A 21,960-nucleotide genomic window follows, 5' to 3' on the forward strand; every position below is an offset into this window, starting at 1 on the left:
ATATATTAAAACTGGATAGTTCTAAAGTTGTCAGTGGGACAACCCTGACGAACCGTGATAATTCTGAAGTCAGTGGGACAACCCTGACAAACCGTGATAATTTTGACGAGATTAAACGTGGTATCCACTGTACACATACAATTTTTTTCTTAATTGAATACAAAGTAACTAACAATAGAACCATCTGAAGTTGCAAATGGGTCACTATAATTACATTTTCCCCATTTTCAGTATTATAACTTTATTTTTTTTTAAATTCGTTCAATCGTTAATCGTTAAGTGGGTTAAGGTTGTATATACATTACATATGCTAGTTCATATCCTATTTAAGATTTAAAAATCTTGGTTTAGATATTAATTTCTTGGAATTCTATTTTGATTTCGAAGAAGATAAATTATCCATGCGGATATCTAGCGATAAGTTATTTAGCGGTTTATATTTATTTGTGTATGTGTATATTATTATGTAAGCGCACTGGGACGTTTTTTATATAGTAAATGATATCCCAAAATGAATTTAAATTGAGCTAGAAAACTGAACATAGCTCATGGTTACCCCCTGTTCTTCCCTGGAAGTCATATGGTAAAACAATCGTCATACTGAAGTTTGACATTGCTTAGGTTTGAAAATTTTATCTCAATATATTTAGCTCGCAAAATAGGCGGCGCACAGTGGCAAAAAAAATGAAAGTTTCGTTGAATTTTATTCAGCGGTTTGAAGGGAGTTGAGGGTGTTAAGTTGGGACAGAGTGGTATGGGCGATGATCTTGATTACTAATTACATGTATATAGCTTCTGTTTTTCATATCGGATGTTACAAAAAGTCCAGTATATATGAGGTTATAGTAAATATGCCTATGCAGATATTCAATTTTTAATTCATCTCTCGCTAAAATTAAGTAAATAAAATAAAATCAAGCGGATCGATAACTTATTACAAAGTCTAAATTTCATACACAATCTATATACTATTTATCTCAAAAGTGCAAAGACCAAATAACAAACTAAGACTGGTTATGTGGTCTGTAACTGTTTCTGAAGAAGAAAATAAAGTGGCGTTCCAACATGCATAAATCACCTCCGACCGCTAGTTAACAATTTTTCCTTCTTATGAAATCCTCACAACGTGGAGATCAATGGACGAGAAAGACAGACACTAATTATATGCAATGTTCAGTCAGAAAAAAATCTCGATATATATATATGACAACATGAAGGAAAAAGTCAGTTTCCATGACATACGAGTATTACAAAAATAAGTATGGCGAACATGTCTAAAGGTTTTGCAAATTTTACGGGCCTGAATATCCTAAAGATCTTTTTTAATGAGTTATAAACACTTGAGGGTTTGCTGATATCTTTCTCTGTCTTCCTATCTACTACGAAAATATTTGCCAAAATGTTTTCATTAATCTAGAATGAAAGTTAAGTAATAGAACACGCACAAAAGTATAACAGTCAGGAACAATAAATAGGGATCAAATAAGGTATTCCTTTCCTGCCTCTTTGTAAGTCTTTAATTATTCAGGCGCATGCAACAAAATTATGCAGCTGGTACAAAGGCGAGCTTTCAGAATACTTTAGTACATTTCATTACTTTCACAAATATTGCAACTGTCTATTTCAAAATGCTCTAAAACCTACACTCATTTTGTTTCTCGTTCAGAGTTGGTAATGGTTCTAAATGAGAACAAAGATCACTTCATTGTGATCGGCCACAGCCTATTCTATGCTAAGATACGGTGCCCTTCATTAAAAAAAATAATACACACTTGTTATTGATCAACTGTTTATCACATTTTGCAACAAATACTGACAGATAGATGACTGCTCCGGTTTCTATCATTTGTGGTCAAATAGTAATACTATACAATCTATTACCACAGTTGTTTCATTCGTTTTGTTCCATGGGATGCACTGCATGTAGCATTGCGTAATGGAGAAGACCTTAAGGGTTTGATAAATGTTTCTGCTAAGAAAGCTCAAAGGAGTATTTAGATTCTACATGCAGCGACTGAATGGAACAATTGATAGTTAATTAGATGCATTATCAAAGAAACCTATTCCCAATATTTCTCCCGACAGTGCAACGACGGTATCATAAAGCTACAGATCAATGTTACACTTTAATTTATGGTTAATTGGATAAGGATTTAATACCCACACAATAATTCGGTGACATTATTGATAACTAAATATATATATATTTTTTTTTAATGTTCTTAGAATGTCAGGGTCAGTTTTTAAAGTTCTCGGAATGCCCATCCTTTTATTCTTTGTTAAAATCTTTTTCATTCAAGAAGCGGGTTCTTATATATACTTTTACACGACACCACACGATGTATTGAGACATTCAAGTAAAGGTAAAATCTACTCTAGAACGGTAAGGAGATTTTTACTTTAAATATAATTTTGATGTCATTCTGTCATAAAATGAAAAAAAACTTAAACATACAATACGCAATTACTTTGAGATTTGTATTCGTCTAAAATATTATCTCCCTTTTGTATTCGAGCTTTGTCTTACACATGGTGTTTCGTGGATACACAAGCAGACCGTTTAACTCTAAAATATAGCCCTGCTTGACAAAAACAAAAAAAACAAAAAACAACAAAAAAGAAACGGTTTGCATACCTAACAGAGGAGGATGCTCTACTTTTGTACAAATTCATCGTCCATTTGATTTGCACAGTGTGTCATTTGTGTTACACTAAAAAACATATATACATCAACTGAACAAAAAATAAAACATTAGCAATAATTCAAGTGTTAATTTTCCTCTTCTCTTTCTGGGCTAGAAATAAACAGATTCTTAACCTAACCGAGTTTAAGTTATTACATGTATATTCACATCGCATTCTGTATTGTCAACATTTCTTCCATCAGTGGCAATATCCCTTCATCACCTGTGTATGGCGTTTTCATATCATACGTTATACTTGAGCTTGCCATAACTACGTGTACTTTTTGTACCACGCTAGACTTCTTGCAATTAGGCTTCAGGAACAGGTTTATGTTGCTACAAGATTAAAGTCATCACTACAGAAATTTTATGGTCGTCATCATGAACTCGTGGATCGTTATGGTGTGTCCATCTGTACAGAAAAAAATGAAGTTTTCCGCATTTTTTTGCTTGCAGATATTGAGCTGATTTTTTGGTATGTTAGTCTACCCTAATGAGTTACAGATCAAGTTTACATTTCTTTCCGCTTTGCTGATTTTTTTCCAAAGTTACCAACTTTCAGTTTTAGGCGCTATGCCAAAATTTCAGTTTCATGCGCTTTTTTCTAAAGAAAATCTGTTAACATTATCTCAGTATGACAATATGTTAATATAACAAGAGATCAGGTAATTACTCATTTATATTGGTATGGAATTTGAAACCTAATCTGTCCAATTGTCCATGCATAAATTTTGCAAATCGGCATCTGATAAATGGATTTGAACCCCTTTCTTGTCATTGTCCATATCACTTCTTCTGTTCAGGATCAAAGTCATTTCCTCAGTTTTTCATTTATACTTGATGATTCAAGACAATACAAGAGTGTAAAACCATGAACAGATTGATAAGGCAAATACGAAATATATTCTTAAGCTTTTCCCCTCAGCGGAGTAATTAAATAATAAAGCATATCATTTGATGACCAATTCTAACGATTAGCAAAAATAGAAATTTTCATCCAGAAACCTTCAAAATAATTACCATCAAAATCAGAAAATTCATATGCATACATGTACATATCAGTATTCATATTGAAACATCATAATTTTAATTTTTCACAAAATACAATTACGCTACAAATACATATTTTAGGTAATCATGTACGCAACTTAGATTTAAATTTATCCTTGATGTTCATAAAACCAATGCACCTTAGTTCTTGTAAACCTTGGATAATAATCTATAGTATACTCACTTTCGATTTCAATTAATCCTTAATGCTCAGAACAAAAGTAAGACATTTACACACATTCTTCCTTCCTCTTTGGAAATTCTCTGGGAACGAACGCTTCATATAAAATATCTCTCCAGAATGCGGTCTTCATTGCTCTTCACCCGACGTGTATTTAAGAAATAATTCGTGAAGGGGTAGATTTGTACTCATTTTAACATGTGTTTGGCATTTATATTCGATTATTTAACACCGAGCGACAGCCAGGTGTTAAATGAGAATATAAATGCCTAACCCATGTTAAAATGAGTACAAATCTATCCCCGGAAGGAATTGATTCTTTACTAATATGACAAATACGGTAATTTTTGTGAAAAATTCCCCAGGCTAGCCAAAATAACGGCTGTCCGTTCAACCTCCCCCGTATGGAAGCTGGATAAATTAAGAAATAAAACCACATATCCAAGTAAACCATCTATTGAATAAGTATCAGTATCAGTATAGTATTAGGTAGCCTCTCAGCCGTTAAACCATCGCGTAAACGTTTTTAAATGAGTGTTTTGTCTCGAAGCGACAGCGAAAGAAAACAGACAGCGCGCAGGTGCTAAAGGTGGGTGTTGTACCGACATATACTGTTTGACGATATGAAGAGGTCATATCAGAAAAGTTTATATTTGCCACCACGAGTGTTGCAGAATCGTGTTGTTTAAATAACACTGTAATAAAGTTGAAAACGATAGTACTTGCCGTATATTCGTTACACCCGTCATTTCATGCATTATAAGGCTGAATATCGTTGCTTCTAGCAGATAATTGAGTTGATAACTCGACTGTCTTTGTTGATATAAACCACTAAAATCTCCCAAAAATCTTTCGTAACACAGTTTTAGCCAATCATTTGCACGATATGAGAGACGCTGACTATCAGCTGACTATTCCTATACTTGGTTTCGTGCTAACATAAATACTCAATACTGTTAGACCCGGTTTGCACTCATATGTAGTATTTGTAATTCATGACGGACTGAGGGGTTTCTTAACGCCCTTGGCTATCATTTGGGGTCTCTCATGGACGGTGTAAAGCATCGAAGTGTTTACACAGTCCCCGGGTATATTCATACCGGTGAATGAGGGTCATGGTGTATTCGGGGGAAATTATAATCAGTTATAGTAGTCATGTGCCAACGTTCATTCATTAAATTCATTAAAAGCATTAACAGGTGGTTTAATGTCGATTGGTATGGAAGGAGATATCCGCCATAAATATATTAACGCGTTTCTTTTAACTTTGTTGCTTGCTCATTTGTTCTCTGCATTTTCTTTCTTCGTTAATCGAAGATTGTTTAAATGTTAATTCGTGAAATACATTTTTTAGCACTGTGACTTGTAGTTTGTACATATACGTATCTTTCTTTGCTTAATGTCGTTTCTTTTTCTGTAACATCTTTCTTTTACGTTCTACAATTATTAATTTGTAAAATACTTCTTCTAACCCTGAAAGTCGTAATTTTCCAATATCTTTCTTTGTTGAAAGTCTTAAATAAGTGATATATACAGGTTATATATAAATTAAAACATGTTTTTTTTTAATCGACACGATCGACACAGTTACAAAGTACGCACTAACATTTGACAAATGAAGAATAAAAATGTTATTCATGAGTGATTTTTCTCAGGAAGATCGAGGGTTGGTCTAAAAACAGGAGGGCATTTTCCGGTACATTTTTTTTTGCTATAAATTTTGTTTTATTTAATGGCATTCAAAAAATTAAAAGGATTTCTAAGGAAGAATAAAGGAGCTTTTAAATCATTCATTTTTTTGGAAAATGTCGAATAATAAAGCGAACTTTTGCCGACAAGAAAATTATGATGAAAAGGGGGACAAGTTGATGGATGAAGTTCATAAAATGTGTCATGTTTGACAAATAATGCGCACTTTTTCTTAAAGCTTATACTAAAAGCTACATTTCGATATAAAAATTATTTTATTGTGAATCAGTAGAAAAGCTTGACAGGACGGACTTGTTCTGTGATACGTGATTTGAGTCTTTTTTTGACGGGGTACGGTAAGAAAACATCAAATATCTGGATTTTAATACATGTCTGTCACAAATCCTTAACATATTCTTAAAGCTTAGAGTTTTTGGTATATTTTGATGTACGGCGTATATGTCTGAAACATATTCAGAATTCAGTTCAGAATTTCACAGGACGAACTTTTTCTAGCAGGAAATTTTCAATTTGGTATCGGATGTGGGAGAAACAATGATATTTTAATATGATATTTATAAGTGATAAATGTCTGTCAAAAAAGTTTTACATTCGTTAAGCCTACTTTAAACAGTATATTTTGATTTTAAAAAAATGTTTAATTTTGAGAAAGTTATCGGGGAAATTCATTTATCGACATAATTAGACCTATAACATTAATATACATATATGCATTCCTTTATGTTATTGAGTTAATTTGTGTTACCAAGTGACATCATAGTATTAAAAGATTAACCGAATATAAACAGTGTCTGTTAATTGTGTCTGGTGTAATTGTTTAATGTAAATTAAAGTAGGCCTGTCTTTAGTGCTATACCGTGTTTTTCAGGTTCAGTATCAATTATATAGAGTCTAGACTATTTAATTTATGGGAAAGAATATTCAGATTTCTTTTCTTGTAACATTAGTGTCAGACAAGGAGAAAACTTGTCACCTATACTCTTTACAATACATGCCAATGATTTAGAAGACTTTTTTTTCAAGAATCGAAACATTCAAGGACTGATTTTTTTTACAGAAGAAATTGAAACTGAACTCTTCCATTTTTAAAATCTCTTCATTGTATTATATGCTGACGACACAGTATTACTATCAGAATCAGAATCCGATCTATGAAAGCAACTTTATGCACTTTATGTTTATTGCACATTGTGGAAACTTAAAACTTAATGTTAGCAAAAATAAAGTTGTTGTTTTTTCAAAAGACAAGATGTCTAAAAAACTAAGTTTTAAGTACAATGATGCATCTCTTGATACGGTTGATAGTTTCAATTATTTAGGAATATTGTTGCCAAGAACGGGTAGCTTCTCAAAAGCGAAAAAGACAAACGTAGAAAAGGGAAATCGAGCCATGTACGAGTTATACGACCTATTCTCTTATACGGTTGCGAAGTTTGGACCATTGGACATAATATTGTTATAGAAAGGGTGCATCTATATTGTGATAGGACAGTGGTTAGACATTCTTGATTAAATAATGTTAGTCTTCGAGAAAGGGAGGAGAGTGTATGGACATTTTGTGACTTTATAACTGATATTTTATCATGTGAACTTTTGATTAAATTAATATGTACAAGGGGTAAAACAACTATACAAAACATGAGAACAGGTACAAAATAACTCCCAGTACATAATGAAATTACAATGTGGACAACAGATAATAAAACAAATTATAACCACATACTTGTACAAATCAAAAGGGTGTTACATGTACACATGACATACCCATATACATAAACAACCATTGAGATTATAAAGGTGCATGAGGAAAATGGTAGTTGTACAGATTCATTTATAATTAAGAGGGTAATATCAATAAATAAGTGACAAATTAAAAGGGAGGAAATAAACATAATGAATCCATCATAACATAGACATGAACAAGGAGTTTGACTAATACATAGTTGTTTTACATAATCGTTCGTATATATAGGGAGATAGGGAACTTAGAAGAGAGGACTAAGAAGGAACTTATTAAAGAGAGAACTTTAGAGATTTAAGTTCAAGAGGGTTTGCCCTCAAGAAGGAAGTCTTCTGACTCTTTCTATCTTCTTATTGTTTGTACGTTGCTGTTGTATTGTGATTGCTGAATAATAAAATTACCAGTCGTACGTCTGCTTATTGATCACAGCCATGGAAGGTAGCAGGAACAGATTATCATACTGTTATAATATTGTGTAAGACCCTAATGCATGTCCAAAAGTCAATCCCAGATTTTATGGTTTACGGGGAACTAGGCAGATATCCATTGGAAATAAAAATCCAACTGAGGGTCATTAACTTTTGGCTAAAATTAGTTGTTGAAAAATCTAAAAGCTACCTGCAATTTTATTTAATTTTGCTCTTAAAAACATGGCTATAGAATATTTTGGGTAAAAAAGGTTAAATCAATACTGGATGAGTGTGGTTTGTCTTTTGTTTGGAACGAACAACACGAATAAAATGAATCTTGGATATTTTTGGCAATTAAGCAAAGCCTTTTAGACCGATTTCAACAGTCGTGGAACTCGAAAGTGAAAAACTCGATCACCTGAATCTCTGAATTATAGATTGTACAAAGAAGAAGATTTTGGATTTGAAAATATTTAGAATTTGAGATGACAAAAAATATGATTACTCTTTGTAGATTTAGAACCTTGAATAATAACCTTCCCATTGAAAGTGAGCGTTGGCAAAATATAAATGGAGAAAATAGAAAATGTCATTTATGTAATTCGGGAGGTATTGGGGATGAGTTCCATTATTTGTTTAAGTGCACATCGTTTGATAGTGACAGGAAAAAATCCTTTTCTCAGAAAAAAATGATTAAAAGACCAAATATTGTTAAATCTAAAGCTTTGATGAATAGCTCATCACCTTCTGTTCTCAACAATGTATATAAACTTATGCCACAAATTACAAAGATGTTGTCTCCAAGGTAGTTCTCTAAATTTATGTATATAGAAATTCATCATGAATGTGACTCAATATTATTCCTTTCAATACATGTACACTAATTAACTTCTTATGTATATTATGTATCTATGTAAATTGTATTGAATTCGTTCGCTGTACTATAGCATTATGGTGTTTGAGTAATAAACCATACATAGCATCTGCACGAGATTAGTGTTTCCAAACACTACAGCTTTTAACCACATTTTCTATAGTCACAACCTACGATGTCCTCAATACCATCGGCCTCACCACAATCTCAATTCATTTCTACAGTTGCAGTTTTTTTATTTCACCTTACCTACTTGACCCATTTGTGATTTAGGAAACATTCTGAACTCTCCCTTCTCCAAACATGAAATTAAATGGTCTCTCATATATTTTTCTTCGTACTGAATATGAAGACCCCAGTAAAACCACTTATACAGAAGTCAACCGTGTTTGTTATCGCTTATAAACCACAATCAACTAAATTAGATTGTCTATGAATTTCTGGGATTTTGACTAGAAGCCGCGTATTTTGTTACATGTATGAGTAAATCTGTGGTAACTGGATTTCCTGAGAAAATGTCAATTTATCAAATAACTATCTAAAACATAAACCTGTTTTTCTTTTATCTTTTTGGACTGATGTTACCCAATGGTGCTTGCCTGTATGATGCATTTGTGCTGATTTGCTTGACACTTTTTCAAATTTTCTGTGCGATGACCACATTTATTTTTCATTACCAAACACAAGTGCCAGGCAAGTGTCTTAGAAACCCAATTTCTGTGGAAACTATTTTTTTTTTAAATTGAATGTATGTCTTAATGTTCCTACCCAAGGTATGCTTTGTGTTAAAATGTCTGCCTGGATATGTTCTTCGTTGTAATCGAGTTTCCTCTTCTTCATATGTAGGTTAAGCGTGTGGTAATTTTTTGACTGACATTTATACATGCACGTGTTCCATTCAGAGTGTCATCTTCCTGGATTGTCCGCAAATTAAATTGTAACTTTTTTCTTGATACTGGAGTAGATTTGCTTGTTCTCTTACTACTGTTTTTGCTAGTAGGTGAAGATTGACAACGGTTCTTTTTTCAACAGGTTCAAGCCCTATAATATGCGGATTTTTTCTGTTAGGATATGGAAACATGTTGTTGTAGGTGGACTTTGACATGATTCTTTGGGAACTGTTGTGACACAATACTTACCACTTCTACTTTGAACAATAAAAGCACCCTGAATGGGTACATGAGTGGTTAGGTTATTGTCTATTACATACCTTGCAAGTGCATGTTGACTACTTACTACTGGAGGGAATTGATGATTCTGGGAGGAGAGACAACTTTTTTCCTGTACGTGTGATGTGTCTGATAAATTTCCCTCAGCCTAACATGCCATTTTTCATCCCCCAACTCATGCTCCGCTTGATTTAAGGAAGACCATTCATAAATTGGAGGCTCTTTTTTATGTATTATATTATGTCAGAAGGTGCATTTTAGCATTTTATGAAGAACTAATTCGTCACTCGAAATATCTGCTCTAGAAAACTCGTTTTTAGGTGATAGTTCCCTGTGCCAGACAAGCCTATAAGAATCTCATAGTTTTCATAGTTTAGTAAAAAGTGTTTCAATATGGCAATAATAAGTTTTTTTCATAAAAAAGGGGAATTTTCGGAAATTTATATTTCCTTCCATTTCACCGGTAATTGGCAATTTTTTCAAGTGCCCTACTTCAAATAAGCTTTTGCATATTCAAACACATCTATGTAGCATCTAAGTAATTTAACGTTTTCCAAGCCATTAAGGCAAAAGAATGGTACCGCATGTCCACTAAAATTTCCGTGAAAACCCACAATTCATATGTGGTAGATTAGCATTTTTTTAAATGGTGTTGGATACATGTATGCCAATTATTCATTGTCATCAAAATCATGTCATCTGAAAACGTTGATATTTTAAACAAAAAATATATAATTTACGTGCTAAAATGCGTGATAATCAGTTTTATTCAATTTCCCTTTTTAATATTTTGTTGTTTTCGGGACAATTAAAGCATATTTGCTTGACGATATGATTGATACAAGAATATATCCATAATAAATGCCAGACAGACATTGTGTACATTCGTGTATGCTATAAACGGTCATTTTCTTTCACATTGGGCAGATCTAAGTGGGAAGAGATGTTTGATACATTGATAATTGAAATAATAGCACAAAAATGTATATTCTACACCGATTATATGCCAAAAATGAACATTTTAGTTCATGTTGAAGTATTTTTTCTTTGGTGAGGGGCAATTTTTCGCCTAACTTGCCTTGGAAAAGTTCAAATAATTATTATTTGGGCTCATTTGGATGGTAAGACACTATACTAATGTACTGTATCACATAAAAGCTTGTTTAAAGTACGATATTGTGAGGAGAAAAAAAAGGAAAACACGGGTGATATTCTGAAAATCTGAAAATTCCCCTTTTTACGATTTTACAGTAATTGTAGCCTCAAAAGGAAAATCTAAGTCCATGAATCAGATATGCTTGGTACTTCATTATCTTAATTATGAATGCCTAAAATATGAGTTTTACGGTGTCGGAATGCATGATGTGAAAGAGGATTCTGTTTGATATTGAGTTTTCTAGGGGTAGGGGTAGTATTTTTAACATTTTTTTTAAAGCTCTCTTTTGAAAATTAGTTTTTCATGGTTTATTTATGTGGAAAATTAAATTATTTATCGAATGATACCAAATTTGAGACGTTTCAGTTGAGCAAATGAAAATCCCATTTTTCGCTGTTTTGGATAAATTCTTACCACCAAATCGCGAAAATTCATCAAAAGTACCCCGAAAGTGTTAATTGTGATAATACTAAACAGAAAATACCAAATAAGCCATTTTTTACTGAAGCATAAATACTCTTAAGGGTTTTGATATGGAAAAATGTGTCAATTTAAGCGATTTTTCGGTGGGGGTAGGGGTACATTATTTTTTTCATTTTACCCAAAAACCCCAAGTGTTTCCGCAACTTTCTCAGTACCATTGTCAGGCTGAGACATTGTGCTACATGATGTCACATATATACGTTAGTTTAAATCGTTTTGTAGAAAGAAAAAGTTCGAAGAATAAAAAAAAAAACATAAAAATGAATTTTTGCCTCAACGAGGTATACAAAGAGGAAAGCTAAAAAACATAAAACACTTCAGTTTATTTTTTGGCTACAAAAAGATTCCTAAATGGGAGGTATAAGGGTACATGAAAATCATATTTCGGTTGATGATTTGGGTGGGGTGCATAGGGGGTATCTCAGCCCACGTACTATGACAGACACTATTTATTTTCAATTAATCTTTTATAACAACATGTAACTTTATCAGTCAATCTATTTAACAGGTAACACAAATTAACTCAATAACAGAAAGGAATACATATGTATAGCTGTAGGTCTAATTACAATGTGTGTCAGTAAATAAAGATTATTCACGAAAAAAGTTCGTCCTGTCAAGATTTTGGATTTATCTCTAAAATAATTTCAAATATCTATACATTAAAATGAAGCTCAAATTAAAAGCTTTAAGGATACGGTACATATTTTTTGACAGACGTTACTATACCCCGTAAAAAATGTACAAATGACGCAAGAGGAATCATCTGTCCCGTCAATATATTACCCCTTAAACTTTCTCAAATTATTTTTATATAAAAATATACCGTTTAATACAGGCTTCACGAATATGTAAACCTTTTTGACAGACATTTATAACTCCGTTTGTTACCACATCCGATACCAAATTGATAATTTCCTGTTAGAAAAAGTTCGTCCTGTAAGATTTTGAATTGATATCTTAACATTTTTAAAAACATATACACCGTACAACAAAATATACCAAAAAGATTAAGCTTAAGAATATGTTAAGGATTTGTGACTGACATGAATTAAAATCCAGATTTTTTATGTTTTATTACCGTACCCCCGTAAAAAAAAAAACGACACAAGACGTGTGTTTTTGGATTAGGCCGTCCTGTCAAGATTTTAGTATTCTTATACTGTACAGCATACAGCATTTACTGAATCTTTGACCCAGCAAAATACTTTTAGGGATAAAATCAACACTTTCAAGTGCATGTAAGACAGATAGGTAAGTCAACTTATTGGTGCATGCCAGTCAATTGATCAGAAATCTCCAAGGCCGAAAAAAAATAAATAAAGCTATGTTTCTGATCACCATTCTGAAATTTTGTAGAGTCGGTAGGTATTTGGATTTATTTTTATTTAAAACTTTTAAAATGAAATAAGTAATTATAGTGACACCAAACTCAGTATACAATAAAAAAAAACAAATATGCAAAGACTAAACAACTGATAATGTTAGACTTAGTCCACCACCATGGTTTGATGGCGATGGTCAAAAGAAAAAGTATCTAAGTGCTGAAATGGATTATCCACTCACGTCATGTGTGTTTACAATCGATTCTAAATATAAACAACCAGTATTTCTAATTTTTGTTTTTCCATCTAGGATAAGAAAAACAGACATCTTTGTCTTTATTTTCTTATTTTTTCTGAAAGACAATCGGTAGACTTTTTAACTATTATTTTTTTCAATATCACAAGTAAAAATATTTTGGGTAAGGGGTCTGAAGAAGGGTCGGTATGTGACCAGGAACATTTTTTTGCCTAAACTGATGGTCTTTTTATTACTCCAGCAGTGCTAGAGGTTGTCTGAAAAGCTATTTTCTGACTTGGTTGGAGGAACGGAATTCCAACCTCTTACATTGTAGTAGTAGCTATATATACAGATAATATGAGGTTTGGGCATTGTGTTTTCAAAAGCGGCTCTGGAATCGATTTTTCATTAAAATTGTTAAATATATTTCCAATGGAAAAATGCTCATAAAGCAGTCCAGGAGGTAGGTCTAGATTCTTCAAATTGCACTTAATAAACACAAGTTGAATATAGTCCATATTTCTTCACATTTTGCTGGAGAAAAAAAACTTGGGTGCCAAGGTTAAAAAGGACCTTCCGTTTACATTTCTTCTAACAGTTAATGTTCCATACACGTATGTGTATATCATGTATATAGAACTTTTCGACATTTTGTTGCAAAACACATGGCATTGAGGAGTCTGTTAAGTTGGGGTAGTCCAATTACCTGCTCCTTACTGTAACATGAAGTTTCGGGCTCTACATTATACATGTAGAAGATATGTGCACATAAAAGTACTGTTTACATGTAAGTACATACCCGAGGAGCTAGTTCCAACGCTTTTTAGTTTTGCTATGTATATGTCAGACTGCATGTACTGACAACTCTTAGTGTGATTTTTAATTCAACCATTTTTTATGACTTCATGCAAATGAAGTAAAGTTTGTACATGTACATAAAAATATAATTTTAATCACCTTCATACTTAAACATTGCACATTTAAATATAACTCTTTTTTAAGATGTTTACCACATGAAATCTTTTTAATACTTAAAGTTTACTTATAATTTTTTGTTAAATTTCCGATTTATAGAAAACCGTCACATTATGACTTTATGTACATGTTATTATGTGTAAATAAATTATACTGTACAAGTACGACGGGTCCGTCACAACTCTACATTTGTTAAATCAAGTATGTTTTATACATGTACAAAAGTACATTAAGGGTAACCCGGTCGGTTAGCTGGCTTTTAAAACCAAACAATTAAATACATGTATGAACACGAACAAAATCTTAACTTGACAAACCTTTGATTATTCTTCAGGTTTCTGTATATATGTGCATGTATTTGTATTACTCAAGATTCTCCCTCAGTACTATTTCTCCATTGAGAATGGTAATATTTGATTTTCAACATTTGAGCTTTAGCATAATAAGTGGGTAAATAGTTTATGAAATTGAAATGAGGTTGTTTTTAAGCACTTTGTCTTTAAAACTATTTGAATAATCCGGTTGAAAATTAACCAAGAGTCTTCCGTACTCGAGACTGGTGGGCGGGCCCCTAGTAGATTGTACTGGTTTAAATTGTTAAACATTTTTCATGTTTGTGATGAAACAGAAAAAAATAAAAGCATGAATTGAAAACAGTATACAGATTACTTCAACTCTTGCGAGGCTGTTGGTTTGTTCAATCACAGTGGCGTGCCCCTATTCAATATATATATGCAGCCTGTCTCATTCATACATACTTAGTTGCGTTACAGTAATCGGAAGTTTCCTTTATTCTAAGCTTTCCTTTTATTACAATTTTTTTCGTACCAAATATCACATTTCAAGAAATGTCAGATGTAGGAACGACAACCATGATCTATTTATACTTAGTGTTGTTTTTATTCATTTAATCACAGCAAATCACTTCTCTACTGATAGTCAGCATGCAGCTACCTAATGAATATACCTAACAACCCACAACATTAATACCCTTGGGAAAAGATATATAGCTGTTGGCACCGATTCCTGCAAGAAATTCTTTTCAGTGTGATTGTCGCTGATTGTGTTGTAGCGACTTTTGAAGCTACCAAGATATCTTAAAACGAAGACAAACGCCAATTTAACAAATAATTGAGTTTGGAATTTTTTTTATGACAGTGATGTTATTTTGGTAATTCATTTTACATACCAAAATATGCCCGGATGCATGTTTGGGACTTGAAACTGAATTACATAATATGTTATTTGATATTAGAGATATCCGTGTGATTTTAAGTAGCAATAGAAACTTCATATCTTAATTCAATGACAAGGATATAGCACTGCGGACTGAAACATCTTCATGTTGTTGTTTTGGATAGTACTCCAAAATCTAGAAATAACGCAGGCCTTTATAAATAACTTCAGGAAATGTTGATAAAATTTTACTCGAACAATGGTACGTATATTGTATATTTTTATTTTGATCATGTGAAACCTACTGCCACATACGAACGTAGAGTTACTAAAAGTCATCGTTCATCGCTCAGACCCCTCGCCGATTTTTTCAGGATTTTCATCATTTATATATTGGCAAGTATGAAAATACAGGAAATAAAGAATTTATAAAACGCAAACAGGGACGGATTCAGACGGGGCGTGGCGGTCGTGCGCTCCCCTAAAATTTTCAAAACATGGGTTGTTAGAGGGTAGATTTAGGCGGTTTTAGGATGAAACTTTAATTTCTCGCTAATTTTACCACAAAATATATCTATATTGCACCCACTCTTGAGTAGAAGTATATTTTTAAAAAAAATTAACCTCAAATATTTTTTAACTGTGCGCCCCCAATCTAAAATCCTGGATCCCCCCTGGTAAAACAGACCAAATTATAAATTCACAACACCTATGTTGATTCTAAAAGTATTATTTTTGGTGGTTTTTTCTGAACCATGAATTACCACTATACAATATTGAGACAGTCTGAATTTAATGTGGATTGGTATCTTTAAAATACCTACCTCATAAATAGTCGTGCCACCCATTCAAAAACATTTTTTTCCAACTCCGGGCAAACAGTCGTCATTCAGCTTCCTCCATGCCGTGTGTGGAGAAGCAGTGGCTACCAACTGTAGTCATTGATATGATTTCGCCACTAGTTCCAGCAATTGTGACGAGCTACATACCACAAGATGGCAGTTCTAGGCGCTATTTCACGCAATCCGCATTGAAGACTGTTCAATAAAAACATTATATAATCTGAGACATGCGTAATATCAGGCACTTCCGAAAACCAGGAGTGATCTGACTGATCGATCACATAAACACCATTTAAGCCAAAAAAAAAAAAGAAAAAAAAACAGAAATTTAATCGTTTTTCTATACGTGCTTCAAATATATAATCAAGTCATATTATTCAGAAATTAATGCCAGCGAGTGGTTTACATTTTTATGCACACTGTTTTTTCAGATACTAGGACCGGATAAACAAAAAGTTAGCATCCCATGATTAAGTTTGTGTTTTTATACTAAGACGATCAAACAAAAGAAAACAAAAGAAACATGCACACTCTCAGTCTGTAAAGACATATAACGGTCTCTTTATACGCAGTGAAGTCTAATGGGAATTTATTTGCGTTTAAGTACAGCACCATTTTTACAATTCCCCGTCCACAGAATTTATATCAAATTCGATTTTTCTAAACAAATATTGTTAAGCTGTTCTACCATCAATATTGATAACAGTTTCATCAACAGAGAGATAGCAAAATCTTTGATGACTTCGAAATAACTATAAGTTGAACTCGGTAGAAAAAAATGTTTTGCTTTGTAGGTTATTTGTAACTCCATCTTTCTTCTCTTTGTCTGAACACTTATATTTGAAAACCAGAGCATACAATCTAAAACCCTTATAATGTTTTAATATCTATATATTTCTCTTTCATAATATGCAAAGTTATTTAAAATCGTTGTAGGGTACTTTTAAACATTTTTGAAACGTCCGAAAGTTCGTTGACCAGTCAGCATCGTGACTTTAAATACTAGTATGCAACTAAAAAGTTACATTATTTATTTTGATCATTATGACAAACACAACTTTCTTGTACTTTACAGATGATTCTATATGTGTTATACTTCTGCTTGGTTACCGTATTTGCTTTATATCACTGTCCGAAAAGTGAGGATCATTGTTTTACTTCATTGGAAATTGACTACGGATTTACGATGACGAAGGATGGATCTCCAGTATATATCGAAGACGGGGAACTTTATACAAAAAGAGATGATAAGATGCAAGATATAGAAGACGTGATAATTGCGGACGGTTGGAACAAAACGACGAAACTCCTCATCACTGCAAACGGAAGTCTTCCCGGTCCTGATATCATTTTATACCAGAATCAGAGAATAACTATTCTTGTGAAGAACATGCTAATCAATGAAGCAGTAACAATTCACTGGCACGGAATTGACCAATTGAATTGGCCTGCGATGGATGGGGTAGCCTTTGTTACATAGTGTCCAATTATACCAGGTCAGAGCTACGAATATACATTTTCACCTCGGTTTAGTGGATCTTACTGGTACCACTCTCATATGGGAAACCAGAGAGACGCTGGTCTTTATGGGGCGTTTATCGTTCTTCGACACACCGAAACTGTACCTTTTCCAAATCAACGAATTGTATTAGTTCAAGAATATGACCATGTTTATGATCCCGTTTCGCTACTTAAACTTAATTCTTTGGAAGAACCCGAAAACAGTCATGCTATACTGATAAATGGTAAGGGTTTCTATAAAGGTAGTGAAACACCAATTCTTAGTTCGTTTAATCTATCACAGAATGCAAATGATGATTCTCCTTTCCTGTTCCGAATAATTAGTGCGGCATCAAGCTCCACTCTTCTTTTAGAAATACCCGGACTTAGACTAAAATAGTAGAAACTGATGGATGGCAAATAAAACCTACTTTTGTCGATAAACTAATAATTTACCCAGCCGAAAGGTACGATTTCGAAATTGATATACTTTGCGCAGAACAATCAACATACAATATCGTAGATAAAAAAACTCTTGCCGTCAAAGACGATATCTATGGAATAGCCTATATAACTAACATCGCAATAGGGGATAACGCACAGAGACCGGAAAGTTGCAAAGTAAAAGCCGAATTACAAATCCTTAACTGTCCATTACTCACCTATCCAAATTGACCAAATGAAAAGTGCGTTCCAGTCTCAAATTTATCATCAAGAGCACACTCAGATGAAATTAATTTTGACGTTATTGACGTAAGACCAGACAAAACAGAAACACACTTTCTTAATTTTGCTTTTGTTAATGATGCAACCATCAATGGAAGAAAATTCATATAGCCAACCGTCAGTGCCCTTATCCAGCCATACGATCTTAATACAGATTGTAGCAACTGCACCGAAGAGACAGGGTAAGACTGTGTCCATTAGCTTGACCTTGATTCGGGTTCGGAAGTGATAATGATTTTATTGAATTTAGGAAAGAAGTCATTCGTAACTCATCCAATTCACATGCACGGGCATACTTTTGAAGTCTTGAAAATGGAATTTCCCGAGGTATCAAGTGACAGTAGTAATATTACCCCAACGACACACATCAACTGTAGCAAAACGCTTCTAAACCATGAAAGTTCTTGCAATGCAGCATTTTGTGCTAATCAGACATGGGATGATCATAGAAATATACCTAGTATAAACTTAGAGGACCCGGTCAGGAAGGATACAATTGCTGTACCACTTGGGGGATACGTGATCATCAGAATATATGCAACCAACCCTGGGGTGTGGTTTATGCACTGTCACATAGACAAGCATATGGTCAGTGGGATGGCAATCATGTTGAACGAGTCGTATTCATCCATCCTTGAAAACAAATCAAAATACCTCCCTGATGGACTTCCCACTTGCCATAGCTTTTTACAAACATCTGACCCAACTCAGGAGAGTCAGCTGTCTTCAAAACCTTTATCAAACTGTGGTAAGTTCCTTAATTTCTTTCAAATGTTTAATATAACAACTGTTCATTATCAATAAATCAAATACACGGCACTATCTTTGTTAACACAAATTAATGGATTAGTTCGATTATTTCCCCATTGTTTTAATTGACTTCTCTTTATCATTTTACTTGTGTCGATTTAAGGCATGGAATGAATACTGCAGTTTTTTTTGTTTTTTTGTTTTTGTTTTTTTTGTTTTTGTTTTGTTTTGTTTTGTTTTGTTTTTTTTTTGCAAACCCGTTTGATTGTTCATTTTGTCAACATATTCCAGCTATAGCCTGGGATATTGATTTGTAAGTCGTTTGCCCATATCCCTGTAGTAGACATCAGCTGAAGAACGTAAGTTTATGGAAACTGTCCATAGGATAATACAAAAATCAATCGCCGGCGTTACGTGGTATAATTTAACAAACACCCACTAAGAAAACAATAAAGAACAAAAAATGGAATAAATCAAAGGGCACACCAAAAGAAAAAAAAGATAAAAAATGCAAAGAAATTATATAACTTTAAGAACACATAAAAAGAAAACAAAAAAATTTCAGGTTAAGTTTGAAAAATATCGCGGTAAAAAATCTTCCCATATTTGACGTCGTCTCTCTAGTATTACAACTTCTGGTAGCAATTCGTAACATTTAACTTTTGAACCCGAAATGAACAAACATTTCTTAAAGTTCTTTCTAACTTATAACATGTACACAATCAAAAATATAAACATGCTAGGTCGGAATAATATTTTTTTTACTAATGATTTTCATCTTTTGTAGAAACAAATTCAACAGCTGTGAAAGTCTTGGCCGCTCTTTTTGCCTTAACTGCTACTATTTGTATCGCATTGTCCACTTTTATTCTATGTAACCGACTGCGCAACAAAACAGAGTCTATTGGTGAACAATCCGTGGGTCATCAAATGGAGATGAGTGAGAAGTCCACGTAAAAGAGATATGTTTCAAACTTTTTAATTTCTCATTTTAGAATTTGTTTTATCTCACAATTTATAACAATGAGTTTTCATGCTTTTCTAAGTGTTTACGAATAATGTTCCGGTAATCAAAATTGACAATAGCAGAGTTTCCAATATGCCTTATTGAATTATCTAAAGCTTTTAGCATTAATGAAAATTTTCAACGTGCAAGCATTACTGATTTTTTTTCTTGAAACTTATGAAAGTAATAAAAATAACTTAAAAAAAAATAAACTAAAATTTCATATATGACAACAATTGCTAAATGAAGTCTTCCGACTTGCTCACTCCTTAGACATGTTAAGTTATGTGTCAAAATCCTTGACAGAGTGTTTTTTCAAACTTTGATATTCTGTTGATCTTGTTTCCACTGTTCTATGATACATGAATTAATCGAATTTAATACATATTTATAAGACATATATAAAATAAAAATTATAATAAGCTTAAAAGGAATTTCTTGTGTCGCTAGGGATAAAATTCTTAAAATATTTTTAAGAGTTTGTATGCACTATAGAAAACCAAGTACAGTTAAAAATGAATTTTGCATTATTTTCTAGCTGTTTCTGTGTTTATCTCTTCTGTGACTTTGATATTTTATCAGTATATTTATTGTTAAGATTTTATTCATTGTTTGTTTGTTTGTTTGTTTTTTTATTATTATTTTTACCTTTGTTTTCCTGTTAACCATTATGTTCTAAATGTGCCGTTCTTTTATTTATTTAAGATCAACAAACATAACTCTTTACAACGTTTTACATTCAACAATTACATTCATTTCTTTAATAAAATTGACCACCCCATAGACAATCCACTATTTGAATTAATCAATCAAGGCAACAATTGTAAAATGAGCAACTCAGGCTCCGCTAAAAACTAAAAGCATTATATTGAGTAGATACATCAAAGTTATGAATGAGTAATCAAGGGAACCAAGGTTATAGCGGTAATCAAAAGGATGTAATCCAGGGACAAAGACCAGACATGAAAAACAGATATTCACAACAAAGAACATAAAGTAACTAAAATCATACATACAAAGTAAAAAAAGTAAATGAGCAACTCGGACTCCACTAAAAACTGGGAGCATGGACCAGGTGCACCTGTAGGGTAACCGTCCTCTGCTTTTCTAGAAACACCCGCCGAGTTGCCCATAAAAAGTCAAGTCCGGGGTAGAGCATCTAGTATTAAGTGTAAATGAGACAGAAGATTAGAAACATTAGCTATGTCAAGCTTATTAATTATTTCCAATGATATTCTGGGTATTTACGTTTTAACATGCAATATTGGGAACACACATTTATAAAACGTTCTCTATATCTTATATCTATATTTCTTTTTTTTTCACTTTTTCGAAGAAAAAGGTCAGAAAAATTAGCATAAAGTGAATAAAATTGTAAAAGTGGAATTCATTATATCACTGTATTTCTATTGAATACTTAAAAAATTCAACTGATACAGCAGAACAAATTTAATGTAGCAAGAAAATATAGGCTGAAATTGCAGTTTTAATGAAAACGGTTTTTATTGTATTTACCCTTTTTCCGTTTTTTTCGCCATTTTAACACCAGATGGCTACATTGTTTGTTAGTAATACACTCCCATAATTATTGAGAACAGGGGATAATATCAAATGACTTTTGAATTATTTATTTCAAAGAACATCATGCATACGTTTTCCTTCAATGATTAAGTTTCACTGATTGGTGCGATTATTAGATTAAGATGCATTTGCATTATACGGTATATGATTGAAAGATGAGATGCGTCATTACTCCATATTTTCGTCATTTAGAAGTTGATTGTTGTATGTGTTCTGTAATTCATAACGACGAATAAAGATGAAAGTATCTACACATTTCTTTTCGACTTAAAATTACGGGTAATACACTCCTGTAAAGGTGGCAGTGCAGCTTTGAGCTATCAATATAACGTCAATTTTCGGAATGCGTTTGATACCCAAGTAAATCGAAACTCCTCCCACTA

The 21,960-nt window shown here is 32.8% G+C and overlaps 2 protein-coding genes across 3 annotated transcripts; both read left to right on the plus strand.

The window, feature by feature from the left end:
* Nucleotides 1-2,286: 2,286 nt before the first annotated feature.
* LOC148616213 (uncharacterized) lies at nt 2,287-20,765 on the plus strand. 2 transcript variants are annotated; one of them, XM_088583035.1, is made up of 4 exons: nt 2,294-2,383; nt 14,914-15,434; nt 17,090-18,988; nt 19,778-20,765. In XM_088583035.1, the coding sequence occupies exons 3-4, from the start codon at nt 18,472-18,474 to the stop codon at nt 19,945-19,947; spliced, it is 687 nt and encodes a 228-aa protein (XP_088439161.1). In that variant the 5' UTR covers nt 2,294-2,383; nt 14,914-15,434; nt 17,090-18,471; the 3' UTR covers nt 19,948-20,765. The 2 variants fall into 2 exon arrangements, with proteins under 2 accessions (XP_088439160.1, XP_088439161.1); XM_088583034.1 differs by lacking the exon at nt 14,914-15,434 and having other exon boundaries at nt 2,287-2,383.
* On the plus strand, nt 17,201-17,494 carry LOC148616214 (uncharacterized). The gene has a single exon (XM_088581723.1). It carries the CDS (start codon nt 17,201-17,203, stop codon nt 17,492-17,494), a length of 294 nt encoding a protein of 97 aa, XP_088437849.1.
* Nucleotides 20,766-21,960: the final 1,195 nt, after the last annotated feature.

Source organism: Perna viridis, chromosome 5, assembly GCF_037379345.1.
Source record: "Perna viridis isolate PV_CMFRI_1.1 ecotype Kerala chromosome 5, ASM3737934v1, whole genome shotgun sequence".
NCBI classification, from domain to species: Eukaryota; Metazoa; Mollusca; class Bivalvia; order Mytilida; family Mytilidae; genus Perna; species Perna viridis.